General features: G+C 35.5%; 1 protein-coding gene across 2 annotated transcripts in view; it reads right to left on the reverse strand.

The window, feature by feature from the left end:
* The window catches only part of PTAC3 (plastid transcriptionally active 3), a 285,319-nt gene extending 268,398 nt beyond the window's left edge, over positions 1 to 16,921 (reverse strand). For both annotated transcript variants that reach the window (XM_089808584.1, XM_089808583.1), the window contains exon 1: positions 16,459 to 16,921. In XM_089808584.1, coding sequence (XP_089664710.1) covers positions 16,459 to 16,857 — 399 coding nt within the window. In that variant the 5' untranslated portion in view covers positions 16,858 to 16,921. The remainder of the gene's footprint in view (positions 1 to 16,458) is intronic.
* Between the last annotated feature and the right edge of the window lie 2,008 nt (positions 16,922 to 18,929).

Genomic DNA, 18,929 nt, shown 5'->3' on the forward strand with positions numbered 1-18,929 from the left:
AATCACGCAATCTGGTGTGTCTGTGATATCACCTTCTAATGCAACTGGCTCAACCTGCACAACATCTTTAACCCCTTCTGCCTGTGAAGATGATGCAGATAAACCATTACCTGAAGATGTGCTAAAGTCTCCCTGTATCGAATTTGCATGTCTGTTAAACTCCTCATACAAGTTTCTGCCTGTCATAGGGAAGGTATGATCCTTAGGCCTATCAAAGCGTTCAATCGGTCTCTCCGTAAACTCCACATATGAGGTAATGTGTGCATGACCCATAGTGACCATACCATGATGCCACCACTTGTGTGCTAACCCATCCAGGTGAATTGCTGCATACTTAATGGCTTCTTTCTCAGGCATAAGGTTCAATTGAAAGTATGTGTCAAGCTTTTGAATCCAAGCTCTTGCTGTAGACTTCCCCGAGCCATCATAATATGGTAACTAAAGTTTCCCTACTTTCTTTTGTAGCTAATAGCTCTGGTTCTTGTCATGTCCACATGGCATATGCTTCATCCGCACATCTATATACTCCCTAAAGGTGATTGCAGCAATAAAATCTGGACCTCCGGCTTCCCAATCTCTCCTCAGCTGGTCCTGTATATCAGTGATCTGGGGCTCTGGTACGGGCTGCTCTGGAGCTCTAGGAGGGAATGTTGGAACCATGGGCCTCGAACTCACTGTCCTAGTTTGCTGGGGTGCATGACCGAAATTGTTCCCAACTTGTTCACCTTCATTATGTGCCCCATCCTGATTATTACCATTCTGATTATTTCCTCCACCCACATTAGCATTCAACCCCATTTGACGAGCCATCATCTGCATCATAAGCTCAAATCTCTGACTCTGTTCCTGTGCTCTTTGCTCTGCTGATCGCTGTCCCTGTGCTAAGGTGTCTAATAACTGTAAGAATCTTTCCTTTCCCTGATTTGAACCGGCATTCATTTTGTCAAACATTTTTCTCTCTATCTGACTATTCCAAATTCCCAATAAGACCTCCACAAGATGGCAGGTTTTATAGCTTTGATACCACTGTAATGACCCCAATAGGTTATAACTTCTTCAAACACCAAAAATCTTTATATTTCAATTGTTTGACATTTCGTCAAACACTTTGCAAGCAAGCTTTGATACCACTGTAATAACCCTCCTCAAATCTGCCCTCAAAAATGCTGATGAAAGCTCAAAGAATTTCATCAAACAATTCACATGCAAGGGACGTATGACTGATATAGTATTTCAACTAGTTTCAAATGGCTTTTTCTTCAATTTGCACCAATGAGAATCTTGTGCTAGAAGACTACAATGGACTACACAATGACCTAACATGAGTGTGCTACTAATTTTGACAATATTCAATGCATATATATGAGCTAAGCACGAGAAATGAACACCTACAGTCAACTGACATTTTTACAAACAGTTGGTATGCAAACTAACTAGCTGATAAATAATGATATTAAATTTCTTAAATGACACCAGCAACTATTATCTTCTTAATTGCAATGAAAAAATACAATGCTCATGAAATATGGCCAAGACTTTGGCATTTACATGGATTACAAAATGATAATGCTGATATAATGCACACTTACAGCTGAAAGTTTATAACACCCTAAAAAACAATACTAACAAAAGAACCTAGTTGTAGATGGCTGTAATAATTTCCTTCAATGCTGCCCCTTCTGCTTTGCTTTTTACGAACTGCTTTTTCGGCCTGCTTTTTCAGCCTGCTTTTTCGGACTGCTTTTTCGTACCCGCTTTTTCAGCCTGCTTTTTTGGTTCCGCTTTTTTCGGACTGCTTTTTCAACTGCTTTTTCGGATCTGCTTTTTGGATTGCTTTTGCGGACTGCTTTTTCGATTCTGCTTTTTCATATCCGCTTTTTCAGCCTGCTTTTTCAGTTCCGCTTTTTCAGACTGCTACTATGTTGAATCTCAAGACCATATCTTTCAATGGCATCAAGATTTTCAGCTTGAAGGGATTTCGTCCTCCAAACTATTGAGACATAATCTCTAGAAAATTTCCCAATTTCTTTGATATTTTCAAGCATGCTTAAAAGAAGCTCTTCCATTTCTTTTATAGTGTTCTTACAAGGGCTCCATCCTTCATTTTCTCAACGTGGGATAAAACATCACTCCCTTTTATGTAACTTATGTCTCCAATGTGTTATAAAAATAAAAGGGACTCTTTTAATTTAAATATTTCCCACAAACTATAGTCTATGCATTAATAAAGTTAAATATTTAAATTTAACTTTATAAAATAGCTTTATCAATGCATAACAAATCTTATCAATGATAAACAAGTCTTATTTCTTGCCGATTTTAAACAATTACCATCGACATACTGCTGCCACTGGATGTCTGACCATATCCAAGATGACTTACTATAAATAGTAAATATGCCCAAAGTTGCCTCAAAACCCCTCAGAAAGACCTGCAACTAAAACTATCTAGGCCAAATGGCCTCTAAGTCCCTTTAATGTCCTGGTTAGCCTATGGGACCGTGGGGAAATAGGCTAATGACAACATCATGCTATGAATGCTAAAAAGGGGACATTATATAATGCCAGGGACAGCTCCAGTATCTAAGGTCCCTTATAGGATGAATACTACAGAACTGCAGGAACTGAAAATACAATCGCAAGAACTATTGGATAAAGGGCTAATTAGACCGAGTGTATCCCGAGTGTATCCCCATGGGGTGCTCCTGTAATATTTGTCAAAAAGAAAGACGGAACCTTGAGGCTATGCATTAACTATAGAATGTTGAACAAGGTAACTATCAAGAACAAGTATCCTTTACCTCGAATTGATGACTTATTTGATCAAATAAAAGGAGCGACGGTATTCTCAAAAATTGATTTGCGATTAGGATACCATCAGTTAAGAATAAAGGATGAGGACATACCAAAGACAGCATTCCGAACTAGATATGGCCACTATGAATTCACAATAGTACCTTCCAGGCTAACTAATGCACATGTTGCCTTTATGAATCTGATGAATAGTGTATTTCATGATTACCTGGATAAATTTGTGATAGTATTTCTAGATGACATTCTGATTTACTCTAGAAGTGAAGAAGAACACTTAGTCCACTTGCAATTAGTAATGCAAAGGCTTCGTAAACATCAGCTATATGGAAAGTTATCCAAGTGTGCCTTCTTTGAAAAGAAGATTCACTACCTAGGGCACATTATATTTGCCGAAGGCATCTCTATGGATCTCAATAAGGTCAAAGCTATAACAGAATGGCTGATTCCTAAGAACGTATCTGAAGTAAGGAGTTTCATGGCTTTAGTTGGGTATTACAGGAGGTTTGTCAAGGACTTCTCAAGAATAGCCAATCCTATCACCACATTAAAAAAGAAGAATAAAAGATTTATATGGACAGAGAAATGCGAAAGAGCATTCCAATAAGGAGTTTCATGGGTTTAGTTGGGTATTACAGGAGGTTTGTCAAGGACTTCTCAAGAATAGTCAATCCTATCACCACATTACAAAAGAAGAATAAAAGATTTATATGGACAGAGAAATGCGAAAGAGCATTCCAGATTTTAAAAGAAAGATTAACGTCGTCACCTATTTTGAGGGTACCTAAACCTAATGGCCACTTTACAGTAGTGACAGACGCATCTATAGAAGGTCTTGTAGGAGTCTTGATGCAAGATGAAGGCGTAATTGCTTATGAATCCCGAAAGCTGAAAATTCATGAAGTAAACTATGCTCCACATGATCTTGAATTAGCTGCCATAGTGCATACTCTACAGAAATGGAGGCACTTTTTGCTAGGAAACCTTTTGAGTTGAAAACTGACCATCAAGGATTAAAGTACATTTTTACGCAACATCATTTAAATGGAAGGCAAAGAAGATGGTTAGAATTTTCAAGTGAGTATAATTTTGAAATTGAGTATATCAAGGGGAAGGAAAATCGGGTAGCTGATGCTCTAAGTAGAAGAAGGCTCTCTACCTTACATGTAGATTTGAAACAACAAATTTTAATGGAGCAAGTTAAAGATCCATGGTATCTACAAGTTAAGGATGCACTTGAAAATTCTTCTACTGAACCTAAGTATGAAGGATACACTCTGGAACCCTATGGGATGATGAAATATCGAAGTCGGATATATGTTCCCAATCTTAGAGGATTAAGAAAAACTATTTTAATTGGAGCCCATAGTACTCCCTACTTGGGACACCCTGGAGTGAACAAGATGTATGCTGATCTAAAGAAACTCTACTATTGGCCGCGTATAAAAAAAGACATAGTCACCACAACAGCTAAATGCCTTGAATGTCAACGGATAAAAATTGAACACTTGCACTCTGCAGGTTTACTTTATCCACATAGTGTGCCACAATATAAATGGCAAGTTATAAGCATGGATTTCATCTAGGGGTTACCTATGACATCCCATAGACATAATTGCATTCTAGTAATTGTAGACAAGCTTACCAAAGCAGCCCACTTTATCGCAGGAAATTTGACAGATGATGCCCCAGCCATAGCTCGAAAATTTATTAAAGAAATTTTTAGGCTACATGGCATACCAGAAAAGATTATTTCAGATGGGGATGCTAAATTCACATACAGGTTCTGGACCACCTTACAAGTTGCCTTGGGAACACAACTAAACTTTAGTACATCATACCATCCAGAAACTGATGGGCAAACTGAGAGAACTAATCAAGTTTTAGAAGATCTACTCCATATGTATTGTATGGATCAGCAAACCAAACGGGAGGAATATTTACCATTAGTGGAATTTGCTTCTAATAATTCCTTTCAGGCTACTATTGGTATGGCTCCATTTGAAGCACTTTATGGAAGGAAGTGTTGAACACCATTAAGTTGGGATAGATTGGAGGATAGAGTTGTAATTGGGCCTGAGATGTTGCGGGACATGGATAATCAAGTACAACTAATCAGTCAGAGAATGAAGGAAGCAACTGACAAGCAGAAAAGTTATGTGGATAAACATAGAACCCTGCGGAATTTCCAGATCAGTGAAAAAGTGTTTTTTAGAGTTCGTCCTCATAAGAGTTCTATATCTTTTGGAAGGAAATCCAAATTAGCCCCACACTTTGTTGGACCTTTTGAAGTTCTAGAGGAGATTAATCCAATGGCTTATCGCTTAGCTTTGCCTTCGACATTGAGCCGTATTCATGATGTGTTCCATGTATCCTTGCTAAAAAGGTACAAACCTGATCCTAAACATATTTTGAACTGGAATGCACTGTAGGTGAAAAAACCAAGAACGATAACAATCCAACCATACCAAATCATAGAGAGGCGACAATACCAGTTGCGCAACAGAATGGTGGATCAATGTAAAGTCCAGTGAGATTAGTATTTAGCAGAAAATGCAACTTGGGAAGATACCACGGAAATGGAGAAACATTACCCAAATTTATTTTGAAAACTAAAAACCAGTTATAAACTTACCAATTTTGATGTTATTTTGGATAAACTCCACGAAGGCTTAAATATTTTGTTAGACGATATTTTGATAAACTTTACGAAGAATTGATACTTGTTAGCATAGAAATTGGCATTTGATATAAGATGTTTTCAAAATTTTATGAAGCACGTAAACAGGATTGGTAGCATTTGATTTTTATAAATAGTTAAACTATATTAGTATAAAACTAGTTATTTTATGTTTATTTTTATTTTTATTTTATTTTTACGAATGAATTTATATGTACAAATTTGATATGCATACCTTGTTTCTGATGTTGTCTCTTGATATCATGTTTTATGCATCAGGACGATGCATTTTTAAGGGGGAAAGGATGTCATGACCCCTATCCTACTCATTTGTTGCAATTCCAATAAATAATTTGTTAAAGTATGATGTGACCTTATTATCAAATTTTATTTAAAATGTAATTCCTTGTGATTTATTTATCAAGTTTTATTTCAAATATTTAATGTGTTTTCTTTAGAGATAAATTTATTAAAATTCGCATAAATACTTAATGTGTTTTCGTTAGAGATAAATTACTTAAAATTCTCATAAATATGTAATGTGTTTTCTTTAGAGATAAATTTCTTTAAAAAATTCATAAATATTTAATGTGTTTTCTTTAGAGGTAATTTAATTAAAACAAAAAAATCTTGCAATTATTTAAATAAATATTTAATTGGATCTTGAAGAAGGTAATTGGTTGGAGTAATTTTGTGATTATTTAATGCAATTGTCTTTTCTTTTAAAATTCGGAAATCATTTTTATGTATTTATTTATTAATTAATACATTTAGAAATTTTTATTTTAGATGTTATTTAAAAAAAGTGATTTTTTTTTCCTAAGCAAACTAATTAATCATTTTTTTTTATACTAAAGTACTAACCAATAAAATTTCTTAGAAGTTGAATTTAAACAATTACTAAAAAAAATACATTTACAAATAAATAATTTCAAAATTTTGAAACTAAGTATTTAACTAATTATTAAATATAAATTTTAAGGCCATCAAATAAAGGTCAAAGGTAAAACAAAATGTGCCCAAAAATGTTTAAATGAGATGCATTGATTAATGTTAGGTAAGGAATTTTAATAAATAATTGTTTTGCTTCTTATTCATATAAATTTAAAAGTATAAACATTACTATTTGGCTAAACATAAACTTAGTCGGCTAAGTTAATTCTACAACCCCACAAGAAGGTGAAAATATTTCATTTTAAGAGGCAAGCACAGGAAATAGCAATGCTGGGAATGAAGATGTGTCAAACCAGGAGAGAATTGGAGACAAAATGGGTGGTGCAAGGATGGCCTCTCATGCAGTAGCAACGTGGAAGCTTGGGGAATAAGTAAATCGGATTTGGGCTGATCCAAAGGAGTGCAGCATTACTGAGAAGAGAGTCCGGCTCTAGGGTTTTTGCCGACAAAACAACTAGAATAAAAGAGGAGAGGGTGCCCTCTTCACGTTTATGAGAGGATACTTGCCAGGAATCTCGGAAATGGGGAAAGACTGAACCTTATTTAGTGTTGTGCTCCACTAACTCTTTCAAGGGGAATCACAGCTACATATAGAAATAGCAGTGAGAAGGAGAACACCATTATTTTAGAGGGTAGCAACTTGGTATCACAGTAACAAAATTTCTGGCTGTTTTTCCTCACCTCAATTCTCTCAGCCAAACCAGGTATGTTGAAAATTTATTTCAGGAAATATTTCTTTCAATTTCATCTTGGTTGGGTATGGAGGTTGTTACATAAGATAATAGAAATAGGAAAAAAATACTAGGATTAAAAGATACAAATGGCAAGTTTAGATTTACAGCTGGTAGATGTTAAAGAAAACTCTTTTTTTTTGTTTTCTTATTGTAGTGTTACAGTTGAATACATCTTTGGGGTAGAGTTATTTCAGTTAGCCTATCATGACTACACCATTCCTGTTACACACCTGGGATATATTGTGATCATGTTAAAAAAAAATCTGGAAAAGTATTTTGTTTCCCATATCTATTAAATTTGAGCTATTTATTTTGAACTTAATCAATGTAAAGTTCTGGAAATAATCCCAGTTAGTCTGGACTAGTCTGAAAGTAATTTTGGTACTGAATGACTGTCAATTGTTTGATAGAAAGTCTTAATATTAAAATGAATTGTTGAATGACTGTCAATTGTTTGATAGAAAGTCTTAATATTAAAAATGAATTGCTGAGAATTATAATGCAAGTTTTATGAACTTCTATATCTGTATTGTCTTGAACTAGCTTGCTAGAAACATCCTGCAACCAATACTCTTGAAAAAAGGATTGATAAAAAATGGAAGTTAATATGCTTGCTCCAGTAAATTTTAAAAGTAATAACTGGAAAATCTCTCTTGGTTATCTCTACAAATAGCATAGTAGTCTGCAGTAGACCTTATTTCTGCAAATAGAATTAATAGTCTGCTGTAAATCTTAAAAAGAAAGGCTATGAACAAATATATATTTAGTATTGCGTTCTCTTCTTAATATGGAATGCCTCCACACCCACGGTTATCCAGTGCCATGGTATTTTCTTGGGTTTTTTGTGTGAACCAATGGCCGGTAGAAAAAAAAACAATGTTTAGCTACTAAATAAATGTAAAACTAAATAGATAAACATTATCCTTTTGTGCAAAAACTCAGAACCTATTTGCAGCATAGGCATGGTACGTTATCTTCAGCATTGTATATTACAGCTGTTGGGTAGTTCTTATAATAGATTTAAGTATATGATGTTTTTAAATTGCATTGGCAAAAAAAAAATAAGTTTATTGGATTATGTACTCATATACAGTAGTGACCCCCTTCTATCATAATCGTACTAGCTCACCCACAACCTAAGGGGACGTAGTATGTGTGCCAGCTAACTAGCTACCCTAATTAGGAAGACATACAACAAATAACCAAGTGAGAGACTAAGGTACATACGCATAGGTGAACATTATACATGGACAAACTAAAACTCTAAAAGCTAGTTTTGTTCATAATATAGTGGATGTTTAGGATTGCCGCCTGATTCGCCTTGGTAGGTGTATGACGGTGAAGAACTACGCGGAAACGAAGAAAGCCCCACAAGGGTCGTCTCCATGGTAGTTACATCAAACTTAGTACAAATAGAACTACATATCGATAGCGAGTGCGCGTTCCATTGATATCTTGATCCCATGGATACGGGTATGTAGGCAGCCTGGAAGGTGAAGAATACCTCTTGAGCACATATACTTTGGACATAGGTGTTGTGGTTACTTATCCCTCGTTAAATTATAATTTATTCCAAAGCATAAATAAATAAATAAAAACTTGGTAACAAAAATTAAAGATCCTCGGGAAGGTACCTATACCTGGTTGGATGCCTGAAACCCGAGAAGGGGTATAGGACTTAGTAATTTCTCGGTGGTCTTACACCTGGCTAAAGGCCCGAAATCCAAGGAAAGGTGTGGATCTATTGGTAATGTTAAACCTTGCAAAGAACCTTGGCTCAGTTCTGGGCAGACTGTGTAACCTCTTGCAAGCCACCCGGACCCAGATTGGTCCCGATGGGTGAAAGACTATGATCAAAGCAATGTTTATTTCTGTGCTCTATAATAACCCATCTCAGTAAGATGGAGGTATGGATTCTAGGTCACTTACTTGTTATTGTTAACCTACCCCATAGAGGTAGAGGTATGACTCGAGAAGGCCGCTTATGTGTTCATCAAGTTCCCATCCCGGATGGATGGAGGTACGGCATCACGATCACTTGTTAACCTGCCCTGTATGAGTAGAGGTATGACCAAAGATGGCCGCTTAAAATGCTTAAGCACCTATCTCGATGAGATAGAACTTTAACCCAATAGACCGTCTAGTTGGCCCATGACAGAAGAGCCCAAATTGGTTAATTAATACTAAGTCCTATATGGACAATATGAGAATAAAAATCTCCTAAGAAAATCTAGTATAAATAAATAAATAGACTGGTAAATTGTGCTAATAAGATGGGTTATCTTTCTAAATGTTTCATATTTTCTTTTAAGGATCGGAGGGTCCTTACAGCCTTCAAGACAAGGGAAGGATTGTACGAGTGGTTAGTCATGCCTTTTGGGCTAACCAAAGCTCCAGGCACTTTCATGAGGCTCATGAATGAGGTACTGAAGGAGGTTCTGGGTAAGTTTGTCATTGTTTACTTGGATGATATTTTAAACTTTAGAATGACATTGGAGGAGCATTTGATGCACATTCGTAAAGTGCTCGATAAGTTGACGGAGGACAAAATTCTAATAATTTTAAAGAAGTTATGTGAAGGAGTTCGTGTACTTAGGATTTTTAGTGTCAGCAAAAGGTCTAAAAATGGACCCTGAGAAAGTGAAGGCTATCCTCGAATGGCCTACTCCAAGGAGTGCAACAGAGGTAAGATTTTTTCATGGACTGGCTAGTTTTTACAGAAAGTTTAGTTAGAGGTTTCACCAGTATTTGTGGACCCTTGACTGAAACAATGAGAGGGGATAACAAAAAATTTAAGTGGATTGTAGGAGTAGATAAGAGTTTTAATCTGTTGAAACAAAAAGTTATAGAGCATCATGTTTTATCACTTCCAAATTTTAATAAGGTGTTTCAAGTAAACTGTGATGCCAGCGGCATTGCAATAGGAGGTGTTTTGAGCCAAGGTAGACTTGCTGCTTATTTCAGTGAGAAATTGAATGATGCCAAAAGAAAGTATTATGTTTATGACCAAGAATTTTATGCTATAGCTCAAGCATTGAAGAAGTGGAGACACTATCTTCTTCCTAAGGAGTTTGTTTTCTATACTAATCATCAAGCTTTGCAATATTTGAATAGTCAAGGAAAACTGAACCAAAAGTATTTGAAATGGGTTGATTTTTTGTAGAGTTCTACATTTGTTTCAAAACACACGAGTGGGAAATCTAACAGAGTTGCAGATTTTCTTAGTAAGAGACAACTTTTGCTAGCAGAGATGCAGACTGAGGTAGTTGGATACAAAAAACTCAAGAATTTGTATTCGAAGGATCTTGATTTTGGTGAAGCTTGGAAAGCTTGTACAGAACTCGTTACACTTGACAGGGCACAGTGGTTAGATTTCATAATCCAAGATGGTATGTTGTTCAAGGGAAGTCAGTTGTGCATTCCAAGAAGTTCTATAAGAGAGAATCTCATCAAGGAGAAGCATAGTGGAGGATTGGTTGGACACTTTGGTAAAGATAAAACCATTGCTTTAGTTGCTGAGAATTATTATTGGCCACCATTGCAGCAAGATGTCAAGAAGTGTGTATAGAGTTGCAGAGTATGTTAGATGGCAAAAGGAGTAAAGTAGAATACAAGGTTGTATCCGCCATTACCTGTACCTGAGAAGCCACAGGAAGATGTCAGCATGGATTTCGTTCTTGGTTTAGCAAGGACATAGCAAGGGCAGGATTCGATATCTGTAGTTGTTGACAAATTCTCAAAATGGCACATTTCATTCCCTGCAAGAAGACTAATGATGTTTTTCATGTGGCAGAGATGTTTTTCATGTGGCGGAGTTGTTTTTGAAAGAAGTGATGAGACTATATGGTTTGCTAAAGAGCATAGTTTCTAATCGAGATACCAAGTTTGTTGGGTATTTCTAGCATACATTGTAGAAGAAATTGAAGACAAATTTGAAATTCAGTTCATCATATCATCCACAAACTGATGAATAAACAAAGGTGGTGAACCAAAGTTTGGGGAATTTGCTGAGATCCTTGGTTGGGGATAAGCCAAAAGGTTGGAAATTGATTTTACCACAACCAGAATTTGCATACAATAATTTTGTCAATGGGAGTACTAGTAAATCACTATTCCAAATTATGTATGGGAGCAGTCCTAAAAACACTTGTGAATTGAGGCAGTTGGATAAAGGAGAGATAAGTAGTGCTGAAGCAAAAGATTTTGCTTAACATTTGAAAAATATCCATGAGGAAGTGAGGAAGCACATTACAAAGATGAACACACAGTACAAGACTGAGACAAATGTGAAAAGGAGGTATAAGGAGTTTCAGATTGGAGATGAAATCATGGTTCATTTAAGAAAGGAGAGATTTCCAATGGGTACGTATAATAAGTTTCAAATGAAGAAGTTTGGACCATGCAAGATAGTGAAAAGGCATAATTCTGGAAATGCCTATGAAGTAGAGTTGTTAGTTGAACTAAATATTTTCCCAGTATTCAACATTTTAGATTTGACAGCATATTATGAGAGAGGTGATGTAGAAGAGGTTGCACCGGCATAATGGAGTATTTTGGCATCTACTTCAGCTACAAAGGAGATGAGGAGATATTAGACAATCGTGTTGGAAGAAGCACAAGAAACAGAACCTATGAAGAGTATTTTGTCAAATGGAAAGGAAGGACAATGGAGGATTCATCACGGGTAGCACAGGAAAAGGTCGATTGTCTTGGTTTTCCTCTAACTACATGAGACATAACAAGGTCACTTCTCAAATTACCCCAAGTGTCTAATGAAGGAGCATCCTCGGTGTAAGGGCAATCTTGCATCACCCAAAAATATTTCTATTTCCAATTTTCCAATTTTTGTGTTTTCAATAAGGGTTATTCCTATACAGAGTTACTATTTGTGGGAGCTTGCTAGTTTTAGTAAGTTAGTATTATGTGCTCAGATTATTCACTTCTCATATGTGGAGGTTCATCTTAGACATATCAAACTTCCAATTGAGTTTCATTGTCATATCATATGTATTAGTGCAGTTATTGCAGATTTTTGGTATGAATTTTGGCTATCCAAACTTCAGGTCCAGCGATGAAGGCATAAATATCTCCAAAACGAAGCGAAACCTTAGTTGATAAATGCTTGCGCAAATAATGGTTGTGGATCGCTAGCCAAGGATTTCAGAATGGGCTAATAATAGCCCATCGAGTCAACAGTTTGCTAGTTATGGTCTCCAGAAGTGGACCCATCTGAAAATGTAATTTGTAAATTGTCTTGAGTCAATCCTATGTAATAAAGTGTAATGGAATAATATAATAAGAGGTTGGTCAGCCTCAAGGGTTATGGCTTAGTGTCTAGAACCTTCCCAAGCGGTAAAAAGTACCTATATAAGGAAGGCCCATAGGTTTTCTAGGGAAATTCTAGGTCATAGTCGCAGCTCTGTCCTGTAGACTATTGTAAGGAAGGCGCCCATGTGGGTTTGCATATTGTAATGTTGTAATTTTGCATTTGCAGCGATAATAAGAAGCCCATATTTTGTTCTCTCAATTAGTGTTTGTTTCTCCATTTTTGTTGTATGTTGTGGTATTAAGGGGAGCAACCCTCATCAAGTCAACTCCTTGACATGTAATTTTGGATCCTGCTTGTCAAATCTCTATATTAGTCTTTTTGTGAATTCTACATAAGATATTTGCATGACACATCGTGGTCATTTCATGATACCACCATTCGTGCACCATTCCATCCAAATATAATGTAGCATATTTTATGGCCTCTAAATCCTTCATAGGATTCAATTTGAAGTAGGTATCTAATTTTTGCACCCATGCTCTTAATATAGTCTTTCCTAACCCATCAAAGTATGGGATGCTTAGTTTGCACCTAGGTTCTAAATATTCATCTATATATCCTTTGCGAGGCAGATGGTTCATTCTTAAGTCCCTTCATATTAAAATAATATAATGTTCTTGGTCATCTTAGTTGTCTTGGGTAGTTTCTATTTTCGTCTTTAGCTCAAAATTGTTTTTGTTAGGAACATTGTCTTTGTAAATCTATAGGAGTTTTTGTCTTCTCTGTTTAATATAGAACTTTGATTTACTATAACATGTTATCAGAGTGTGTCAATGGGATTCGTTAGAATTTGGCGAAACTTCTTTATAAAAACATGTAGACCTCTCTACCTGAAATTTTTTCCATAAATATTTAATCATTTTTTATGAAAAACATCTTTGCATTTTCTAGGGTTTTTAATGGTTTCCTTTTTGGACATTTCCTAAAGATATTGAGGGCTTTTTCTTTTTAATTTGCAGCTCTATGTAGAGGAATTTGGCAAAATCTTCTACAAGGTCAAGAATTTGTGGATTTATGGACCTGTGACTATTTTGTGGGTGCAACAAAACTAATTTTCGTGCGACAAGGGTTTGTTCTTGTTTGAAAATCATAAATTTTGCAGCTTGTTTTCCTATACACACAAGGGGCTTTTTTTGGTTTAAGCCACACGTCTTTTGTTCCTCACATTGTGTTCTTTTACAAGGCCCCTCCACCCATTCTTCATACTTGCGACTCTTCTCTGAAGACAAAATTGTTGTCGTGTTGGAGATGTCCACTATTTTGTACTTGGTGCTCACATTTGTTCGCCCCATTGGTTGAATCATCAAAACATAATAGAATGCAAGTAAAATGTAACAATACATATATGCACAATGTAATTTTGTGATGAAGGAATGCATGTGTCAAACATCAACAACCGCTGACCCCTTGACAACAACTAACAACTACTAATTATCCCAACGACGTCATTTTCTTTTGTTTGTGCTTTTTCTCTTGCCAATGGTTGTTTTTGTTGAAAATTGCAGTATTTTTTGCTTGCACAACCTCTGCAGTTGCATGTCTATTAACGATGGCCACGCATTATGTTATAGTCACATTTTCAATACATCTATATTTTCCCTTAAAAAATTATGTCGAGCTTTAATAATTTTTTCCTAATAAATTTCAAGAGTTTTATAATATTTTATCCTTAATAAATTGTTTAGTTTTGATCAATTTTTCACCTCAGAAACTGTGTCTGGTTTTTTCAATTTTATCCTAAAAATTCTAGAGGGTTTAACCATTTTTATGAAAAAGCGGTGCTTTGTAAACTTTAATTGTAAGGGCTTTCAATTTTACCCCAAAAAACATGGAGGGTTTTGTCAGTTTTCCCACAAAATTAATGGCTTCTTGCAGTTTGTTTTGAGTCATTGTGCTCATCTACAAAAGTTCTTGGCAAACTTATGATGGGCAGTCCACTTACTAACCCAAACATACACAACACAAAAATATTGCAAGAATGGAAACACTTGCTTTCTATTATCTTCAATGAAATGACATTACAACATTCAGAAAATATGGCATGCTACAGCCACATGGGCATTTTCATTACAATAATCTGCAAGACAGAGCCACAAACTAACCTTTTGGAATTGAGCCCCAAACCCCCCTTCATTCCTGTATATGTAGCATCAATAACCACATTAGAATATTCTAGAAAGTGAAACTTTCTCATTTTGGCACTCAGCAGTTCAATTTCCCACCTAAGTAACTTGTTTCTCTTCTTTTTTTTTTTAGTACAACTGCTGGAAGCCATAACTTTTGAACTGTGTACCTGAATTTCTGTTATAACCACTTGTACAATATTCAAGTGTAAAGCAAGTGAAGTTCAAGCAAGATAAGTGATGGGAAAGGGCATATTCCAAGACAGCAATTGTGGTTACAATCATATAGGATGCCTCGAAAGAGAAAAGTCATGTGAACTCATACATGTAAATGTGCCTGATAAGGCCAAATCAGAGTAACAGAACTTACAACTATGTATTTTCATGTCCAAAAGTGTTCCTCTGAGTATGAATGTGAAGTTGAAAGAGTAAAACTTACATTGAGATGTCTTCGATCACACCTCTGAATGCATAAATGAAACCAAATATTCAAGGGTTTGTGTGTACCTACACAGGCATGTGCCTAACCACGATAATGTCAAATTCAAAGGAAGAAAAACTGTTGAATGGTGTCCCAGTGGGCGTCTATTAATGTGCTTGATCAAAACCAGATCAATGGGATGTGAAAAGCTTTAGAGTGGCACACGAGAGAGCATTGGGGCAGTGTTTTGTTTAAGAAAAAAGCTGCATTTTCATATCCAAGGGCATATCTGATGTAGGAGGTGATAAGCCTTTAAAAATAGTGTTCAAATCCATATTGTTAGACAAGCATGTAGAGACCGTCATATAGGCTTCTAAAATCAAACTTATGCATGCAACTGTTGAAACAAATGTCCGATCATCTCAAGGATAATAGAAGAAGAGAAGGACCTGTTTTTATGTTACTAACTTAATAGACACATGCTTGATTGACTCATGAACAGGGCAGACTAAACTGTCTGGTAAGCTTATATATGGTACACACAGAGAATCAAGTTTAAGCATGGTCAATCAAGATTTGATTGATGATAGACTTGCTATTATTGTAGCAGGTTTCAGACTAAAGTGTGTGATAAACTTATATATGGTGCACGCTGAGAATCAAGTATAAGCTTGGTTGATCAAGATTTGATTAACAATAGACTTGCTATTAATTTAGCAGGTTTCAGTTTGGAAATTTTAATAAATTTGTTTGGGCTATTCTACCGTAAAGATTAATGAAATTATGAGAAACAGATATATATGTGCAACCCCAAATGGCTGCCGCACTATTATGGAAAATTATGCTGAATGTCATCTTTCAGTTGTATGTTTACAAATAAACTTTTATCAGCAATTAAATTACTGAATGTCAAGTATTTATAAAATTGTCAATTACTATTTATAAATATGGCAACTATTTGTGATATTCCTGTGGTTGATAATAATGTTGCAGGCTATCGGAACTCTTAAACCAGATTCGATAATTATTATTACGGTTTCCAAATTGTTTGACAAAATGAGCTTGTATTGTGAAAAGTCCCAAGTTTGATTAAATATTTGGATAGGTTCGTTGGAGTTGCATGATTAGAAAATGAAAAACATTCCCATCGAGAGATTTCGATATGTGAGACAAATCGTGATAGAAAAGTTTAGACGAAAATAGACAGGCATTCATCTGCGCAGAATACTCGTATTAATTAAAATTTGTGAAATGTTGTTCTGTTGGTTTGTTCACGGGCATAATATTTTTTAAATTCAAAAGTTTGGCAGGAAACTATGTAGAATATTAACTAACATTGTGATTTTTTTTTTTAGAGGAATAACGAGGACAAAGAAAATAAATAAATGTGAAGTGAGAGTTACATACCACTCCATGTTCGTCACTGGCGAAGACGTGTGCAACAATTAAACCATGGAAAGAATGAGGACCAGGATTAAGTCCAGCTGAAATCATGTCATCCATTGCAGCCGTTGCGCCTTTCACGTCTCCCTTTCTGGCGCATTGCATTAATTCCTCCAAAAAATTAAATCTAATCTTAGCCTCAAAGTTGCTTGTGAATTTAGGCCTCTGCACGACAACGTTTACTCGAGCAGCGCCATTAACGGATTCAATTACAGTAGTAGCTTCAGATGAGGCCCTGACGATTCTGCCACTCTGATAAATTTTCCTTGTCGTGTATAAAAAATAGCATGGGTTTTTAGTACAAGGTGCGGATATGGGTTTCAACGAAGAAAACCCAGGAATTGTGTTCAAAGCGGAGGCCATTAGCAATGCACGGAGCTCGCGCTCTGTACAAGCTTATCTCTTTATAACTGAGGTGTTTGTTTATAAATTTTCCGGAAAAATATTTAGGCTTTCGAGAAATTATTTTGTCGATTTTATCCTTTTTTAACTTTTGTATTGTAGTAAAAATAAAGCAGGTGAAAAAGCAAATTATGGTACGACTATTTTGTTTTTTTAATGTTTTTTTTTTTTTTTAATTATTTAGTTTGTAAAATAAAAATTATTTCTAAGTGAAAGTGGCATATAATTAATAAATATTAATATAAATTGTTTAAGAGTTTATGGAGGAAAGAATTAGAAAGAAAATATTCAATACTAATCAGTATAAGAAAGTAATATTATCATAAGGATACCTCTAAACTAAAATAAGATATTAAACGACATTAATAACAATTTAAGAGGAGCATAATAATATGACCTTATAAAGATGGTCTTACAAAGAGCTCCAAGAAAAAGGCAGAGTAATTTCTCCAACCTAATAGTTTACAACTAAACATAACATCCTAATCTAGAAGCAATCATATTACCAATTTACAACAGAGAAGAACCATGTGGTAGGGACATTTGCAATGAGTCATGAAGCCTGAGATGAGAAACAAAATAGGGACAAACAAGAAGCAATAAAGGCATGGTACAAGCTTGAGGTAGGTGAGTCTGAAGATCAAAACTTCAACCATGATACTTGTAGAGTGAGACATAGGAGGAGCCAAAATATTGAGACACCTGATGTTGATGACTTATCCAACAACCATACTAATGAAAAATAGATTAAATTATATACATTGTGGCCGAGAGTGAATATGCATATGCCAAGGCTGCAAAATCTTTGACAAAAAATGTTGATATAGTACACATATTCATTCGAGAATTGAGGATAAATATTTACAGAAGCCAACATATTTTTCATTACCAAACATTTCCAATTTGAGTATTTAAACCACCACATACATTTGCCAAAAAGGAATAAACTTGAATTATGGAAGCACAAAATCTTCAAAATGCCCCCAGAATTGAAAATGGTGTTGCTCCTTATTCCTCTATTGTGTCAAAACCCTTGGAGGCTTCTTTAGTTGAAATGATAGAAACATTGTCACCAAGGGTGGGTTTTTTAAATGCATTAATAACATCACCTTCCAAAGAATCTTCTCCAGACCTCTCATTGTTATGCAATAAGTGGAAGGAACATCTACATCAACCAGAATGAGCTTTGTGTTTTGACTAATGTCCAACTACAAAGAATTACCTTTGTGAAACTAAGTCTCATAATTGATAACAAGGCATAAACTTTGGAGAAAATATTACTCCCTAACTCTGGTTACAGTTTGTTGCCCATAGCTCTAGCCACCATCTGAAAAGGCAATAAAGACTACTTGTCATTATCTAGGATAACACCATGGGTGAAGCCACAATAGTGGTTCCCACTTTTCCTCACAATGAAAAGTGAGGAAAAGTGAAACGTGCAATTTCAAGGGGCTTCGAACAAAGCATAGGCTTTGCATGAAGCCCCCTCATTGGCTTCATTTGAAGACTTGGGTGTAGGGGCTTTAAACAAAGCCTCTTGTGTCCACCTGCATAAGAGGCTTCATTTGAAGCCCTAATGTCACTGGACGAGGCTATATATTATAGTGTTTTTAACCTTAACCTTCATTTTCATTGTTGTGATTTGGTAGACCAGTTGCTTAGAGCAAAGTGCATGACATCTTTGGCTTGCATCAACATCCTCATAGTATTTTTGGCCTCCTTCGAGCATCTGTCATTCCAGGTATGTACATATTCTCCCTCTTTATGTTTTTAATGAATATTTAGTTATTTTTAATGAGTATTTAGTTGTTTTTATTATATGTTAATTAGTTTTTATGTTTACATGTTGTTGTAGTTATTTTTATGATAGATAGGTATTTTTTCATTATGCTAAATAGTTTCACACAACAATACAATAGGTTTTTTTTTATTATGAGGAATGGTGAGCAAGAGTGGGAATGGTGGTTTGGGCAGGAATTTGATTTTGAATTCTGCGTGATCTGCCCTAGGTCTCTGATCACTGTCAATAGGGG

This window comes from Cupressus sempervirens, chromosome 11 (genome assembly GCF_028749045.1).
Source record: "Cupressus sempervirens isolate cs-2001-9-10 chromosome 11, ASM2874904v1, whole genome shotgun sequence".
NCBI lineage: Eukaryota > Viridiplantae > Streptophyta > Pinopsida > Cupressales > Cupressaceae > Cupressus > Cupressus sempervirens.